Source organism: Hypomesus transpacificus, chromosome 16, assembly GCF_021917145.1.
Source record: "Hypomesus transpacificus isolate Combined female chromosome 16, fHypTra1, whole genome shotgun sequence".
NCBI lineage: Eukaryota > Metazoa > Chordata > Actinopteri > Osmeriformes > Osmeridae > Hypomesus > Hypomesus transpacificus.
In genome coordinates, this window is record NC_061075.1 from 1,806,466 (window position 1) to 1,812,878 (window position 6,413).

Below are 6,413 nucleotides of genomic sequence, written 5' to 3' on the forward strand. Positions count from 1 at the left end.
ATGCAATATAGACTTACAGTTCCACCGACAAAACAAAAAATCAACTTTTTATTTTATTGTATTCAAGGAGAACAGTACAGTAGTGCTTTTCTCTTTCTGTGTCTGATTTGGCAGGAGTGCAAGCAGATTACAATGCCAACCCGAGGCCTTCCAATGTGAGTAATCAAATCCTCCAGTCAGTGATTTTGTCTATTCCACCTGAAGCATGTCCACACAGGCATGCTGAGTCAGATCAATTAGAGCCTAAGTTGAGAGAAGATGAGGAGTCATTAAGTTAAATTGTCTCCTCAGTGTGACTGTTCCACACTTAGTAAGCGTCTTGGCTTTTTTAGTGTAAAACTGTGGGCACACAAACAGAGAGATTGGAAAGTGCACTTCCAATAGAAAAGTATAATCAATTCCAATCCATTGCAGCTGAAGACACACTCTGAAATGAATTTTGCAGTGCGGTATGTACAGAAGTAGATTCTCAAATTCCCAGACAAATGTCCTCTGGTCTTCAGACATGGCACAGATACACTGCAAATCAGGGAGAAAGTACATGAATGCAGTAGCGCTTGGGTCTGTGGTGTCTTGCTATTTACTATGAAATTGATGGGTCATGCCAGGACGAGTGGCATTGGTTTATTTATTAAAGTTAAATATTAAAGCGTTGTTGTGTGTGTGGCAATTGTACCGAGCAAATGCCATAAATGTTCACAAGTACGAGAAGTGTTAAATAAACAATTTTCCAATGCAGTAACATGATTACTGTAAACATAAGTTCCAAAAGGATGTCTTGACAACTTTTAACTACAGACACTTAACAATGCAAGGCAGTCAGTAAACGTCAGACCTGCGTTTTGAATAAACAGGACTAGTAAATAACGTATCAAATGTTCTACATATATTCATGTTATGTCCTAGAGTCCTTGTAGAGTTAAACGAGAGCTGCTTCAAATCAATAGTAAGAGTGTGTATTGTTCAAAGGCTGCAATAGATTGTTTGCACTGAAGGGCATCATGTACAGTATGCTAGGTGTTCTGAAAGTAACAATTGCCTTTGCAACAGCAAAGCTTATGTTGGTCTTACATTGTTGTGAGAGTAGTTTGGCTGTGTCTGAAACTTTTAATAAAAAGAGATGTTAGGTGGATCTTAAAACACAGCCTTGAAAAACAGCCCTCCACAGAGTTTCTTCAAAAATAGTTTTAGTAACATAAAGAAGCTACTTTCTTAGGAACTGAAGACAAAAAAATAGGTGAAATTGTGCTCTATTTTCCCAACTACAAACCAAACACCCCTCCTTTGTTTTATTCTTTTTGCATCAAATAGGGAATGGTAAATCTGATCATAAAACTTTAACATCTGTGCATCGTAGGCGTAGTGTACATCTGTGAATGGCAGGGTGGAAATGGCTGCCACATTCAGTTCTACCCAACAGATTAACCTTTCATCAAGAGAGGAAATGTGTCTGACTGTGCTCTGCTGAGTTGCTGCTGAGAGAAACCAAGATGGCTTCCAGAGGGCTGTGTCTTCACAGAGCCATTAGTGTCGGAACTCTTTAAATGTATCTTTATGGGAACACTGCCTTCTGGGAGAAAAAATCTTGCAAAATCACATTATGCATAATTGCACCATTTATTCCATCAGATCGCACAGCATTTAAGGCTTTTTTCAGATCTGTTTTTGTTTTTAATGTTTGATAGTGATTTAAATGACTAAGGGGCATGGGTATGTGAGGTGAGGAGAGGTGGGAGAACACCTGAGAAGCATGTCTTATGATGTTTGTTCTGAACTGACACATGAGTCATTCGGGTATGTCTCAAAACAAACATCTGTCAGAGAAACTTGCTGTCATTTCTTTCCTAACATGAACAATTACTCACTATGCTACTAAGGTAAACGTCAACTACTTCAAGTGGCCAGTGCAGCACATACTGTGCTTCACAGTTCAAAATGTCACTTCAAACTTTTAAACTACCGTACACTGTGTTCTTCTTTTTAAAATGTTTTGTTTTTAAGGCTACATGAAGCTAGAATATGTTGCATAACCAAGTCCTGTGGAGCACATGGCAATACTACAGGTCAACCTTTTTTCAAAGGTTTGACCTATTGTTCTGTTAATCCTATTTTAGTTCACCAAGGTATTGGTCAAAACAGTTTTTTTTTTATTCACTCCAATGGCTCTAGGTTTACAACTGGATAAAATACTAAAGAGAAATACAGTACAAGGTGTCTTGAAAAAATACCCCTTTTATGAAAGAATAAAAATATAATAAAAAATAGCAACAAAAAATAATTTATTCTATCACACCTATACTTTTTGACAGTGCAACTCTTCAAATGTACATTTACATTTAGTCCTTTAGCAGACACTCTTATCCAGAGCGACTTACAGGGACATTCCCCCGAGGCAAGTAGGGTGAAGTGCCTTGCCCGAGGACACAGCGTCATTTGCCTAGGCCGGGAATCGAACTGGCGACCTTCAGATTGGTAGCCCGATTCCCTAATCGCTCAGCCACCTGACTCCCTAATGTAGTTTTTTGTCATTTCTTGCATGCTTCGACTTTTTAAAGTATGCAGTTATTTGCCATACCAAACTCTTGCTTTCTAATTAGCTGTCAGTCTACCAAGCTGATCGAAGCTGATACTCAGAGTGCGCATTTCAATGTGTCTCAAAGAGAATTCAGCTGTGGACCAGACTCTGCTCTTAATTCATCTGTGACTGTATGGAATGACTAAATGACTAAATGACTGCAAGTCATCGAGGGGTTTGAAGTATAGCATCAATTTATTACATTACTGCAATTAAGCTTTATGGTGGGTAGAGATTAATACAGCAGTGGTTTTCCTGTATAATGTTTTCAAATAAGCCCATTAAAGCTGCCTTAGTGGATGGCAGATCTCTGCTAGGTACAGAAAGCATAGTTTGGACCAACATATGCTTAATCATTCAATCAAGAAAACACATGATAATAAAAGAAAATAAATGGCACGTTCAGGGAATACAGATACACAACTCATGCATCTATCAAAATCTAACAGTGATAAAATAAAATAAACATGTACTATATATCTCAAGTTCTTCAGGCTTGGTTGATGAAAATGGAAGGGATATGTGTCTGAGGAATCCAATAATTCTTATGAGGCCAATGCAAAAAATTACAGAATCCAGGCATAATGCTACACAGAGCTCCAGAAAAATGGGAAGATGACAATGGCCAAGATTGGACTGTTAAAACCACTTGCCCATCTTGATGTTGCTCTTATCGACGTTATTGATTTTTCATTCTGGTATAGAAACCCTATGGCCCTGAGGAGAGAGGATGCTCTGGTCTTTTGGAGAGAGTCCAGCCAGTCAATCTGAATGAATTCACAGACACATAGGGCCTGCAGATCACGCAGTGGGAACAGCCTAATACGCTAGGTCGATGCTTTCTGCATACATAGCATGTTAGCATTTAGTACACCACAATGACCTCATGCAGCAATAGTGATAATGTTACTATAGAAGAGGAGAGGCCAGTATGGCTGTTGGAGGCATTCACCCCCAAACTGCCCTTTGCTTCCCTGTGAGGACTGTTTGCTTTTTGACTTTTGCTTTCGATTTGTTTCTTTACCTTTTTATAGGCCAAGTGCTACTAAACGTTACAGTACCAAATAAATCAAACCATGCCATTTGCTTTAGCTGCCTAAAAGGAAGCACCAATAATTTTGCCAGCAATTTTCCAAGATGATATGTGTGTGATGTTGTATCAGCCACTAATGAACTGAAATTGAACCTGAAATTGTAGAATATTAGGAGCCCACGGTTGCATACAGAAATACAAACATGCCACACACACACACAAATGCAATATTAAATAGAAAAAGACCTGAGCTCAAGTACTGTCACACTGAGATTCCAACAGACAGAGAACAGCTTTCAGGTACATGATGAGGGAGATAGAGTGTGCTGGTCAGGTTGTACACAGTGTTTCATCTCTAAAACATTTCTATGTATGTTAAAGTATCTGATCTAATGGCCGACACACAATGGGGCACTCAGACTAACCTTCCCAAGACATAAACAACTGACACTGCACTGTTTGCTGGCTCCATTACCCTTTTATACCATAACTTAATTTACCTCACAAAGCCCAGAGTGGTTTCTTATACAAGGCAATATACCCTGTCACTAACTCTCTCTATTACTTAGCACCCTTGTTCTCGTTGACCTGATAAGCATGCCCGTTCAGCGCAGCTCTGTTTTTCACTTGAAACCCACCGAGAAAAAAAGTCCAACAAAATGAGAAGCAGTGACAAAGGAATGAGAATGGAGGGGATGTTGGCAAGGGTGAGAGCCAGATGCGATCTAAGGGATGGATCAGACAGACATATTGACTGGGGGTCTGGGGAGATGACATTGACATTCTGAGCCCTAACATCTCAACCCACCAAGACTACAACACAGGGATACAGCAACAACAAATCACACTTCACTGATCTCCACATGTTCTAGACACAAGTCCAGTCGGTCAGGGCTGAAAAAAGACTTACTGCAGACTGCAGAGCAACATAAGGAGAGGAACCCTGTTATCAATCTCAATTTGAGGATCTCACACACAAAGGAAGTTGCGGAACACACGCTTTTCAGGTGTCCACCCCAGAGATTTGCCTCTGCATTATCACCCCATGGGCAGCCAGGAGCAGTGGGGAGCCACAACGCCAGGGGAACCCAGTCTATGGGCTCATCCATGCCAGGGAAATGGGCAGAGTAAGGCAATCTGTTCTGCAAATCTTTTTACATTGAGTTATTTGTGTAAGCATGGGGAGAACATGCAAACTCCACAGAGATAGGAACTGAGCACCGATTGGTTGCGAGTGCAGCAGTGCAAGACCACCACACAAGCCACACAAGACGCGATAGTTGAATGTGAACCAGCATTGCAACATAAAATGCACTGTGATTGAAGATATTATAGAACATTGCATGAGTACCCATGAGTCATTAAACTTTTTTCCTCCATTACCACATTAGTTTCTACAGAAACGGCAGTTAGAGATATTAATATGAAAATTAACAGCGTGCTGGGCATAAGATTTGCTAATCACAGCCTGCCAACACAAACTCACTGTAGCATCCCAGACACCAGCAGAGAATAGAGACAGCTCCTGGTATCTGTCAAGACTTTGAACCAGAAACAGCTAAAAGGCTCCAAGTGATGAGGTCCTGTCATAGTTCAAATCACATCAGACAAGCCGACATGGCCTCCGCTAAATATTTTTCTTTCACTGTGATTATGTGAAGCTAGGCCCATTTTTGTGGAGGTGGATGTGAACTACGCTGTCAAAAATTGATGAAAAAAGCATTCCGTTGTATCAAACAGGCCTAAATAACAGGCCTTACCTTTTTAAACGAGCACACAAATATCCTCTCTGACTAACTGACTGACTGATTGACACCTTGTGTTTTGGTCACGTGCAGTCTCTCAAAGGAGAGCCTCCACTGAATTTTAAGGTACCACACCTCTTCAGAGACAGGAAAGTCTCTCTTCTTGCACTTTGAGGAGCAGCAACTTGAAAGGCCCAGCATTTCTACCTGCGGTCGACTGTGTGAGGTGCCAGTGCAGTGAAGGCCCAGACGTCCACGGCAACAGGAGAACAGACGAATGCACGGCATTCCAGCCCTCCCTAGCTGTTCGATTGCATCCACAAAGCAACGTGTTCTACCAAGCAGCAGCCATTAGGGGAGATGGAGTTGACTGAAGAATCTATAAAACAAGGGGACCAGCCTTGTTGACTGAGCAAGGCCAATGCAGCCAGAGAGCTTTGTATTGTTAGGAACATTGTTAGCACTGTTGGCTCAGCTTGCAGAGATCGGGAAACCCCTGATTTACAAGGTCTCTACTTCAAGGTGTGCTCGTGGGATGGACAAGGGAAAGACAGTGCGATGTGGCTGAGGCTTCAGGCTGGATAGAAAATTATATTTGCCCCATATAGAGTAAAACATACTTCCTGTAATGAGATTTGTTATCTTGCTATTAGAACAGATCATTGTTCCTTACTGACTGAAAATACCAATGCTATGCTAAAGTAGGTATGTGTTTGTATTTCACGCATGACTTGCCAGTGTTTTCATTTTTATGTCCAGAATACACAGTTTCTGCTTCTTTTCAGCCAGTGATCCATCACTTGTGTTGTCCTCTGCATAAGAACCATTGTGGTCAAACCACTTTAACTGAAACCAAGTGCCAAACTGACCTTTTCTATTTGAAATTTCTACTTCTATTTCTCCCACAGTCAAGAGCAAACCCAATACAAACTGTTCACAATATAACTACAGGATATGAAGGTATGTTTTCAAGACAAGGACAGGTTCTTGTGTTATCCCTAAACTTGTGTTAGGGATTTGTCACATCTATTTGAAAGTGAGTATCTATTTATCTGGTGAG

General features: G+C 40.8%; 1 protein-coding gene across 1 annotated transcript in view; it reads right to left on the reverse strand.

The window, feature by feature from the left end:
• The window catches only part of LOC124478847 (single-stranded DNA-binding protein 3-like), a 1,375-nt gene extending 1,168 nt beyond the window's left edge, over positions 1-207 (reverse strand). Inside the window, 1 exon segment of the mRNA XM_047037314.1 lies at positions 199-207. Within this exon segment, the coding sequence (XP_046893270.1) occupies positions 199-207 (9 nt within the window).
• Between the last annotated feature and the right edge of the window lie 6,206 nt (positions 208-6,413).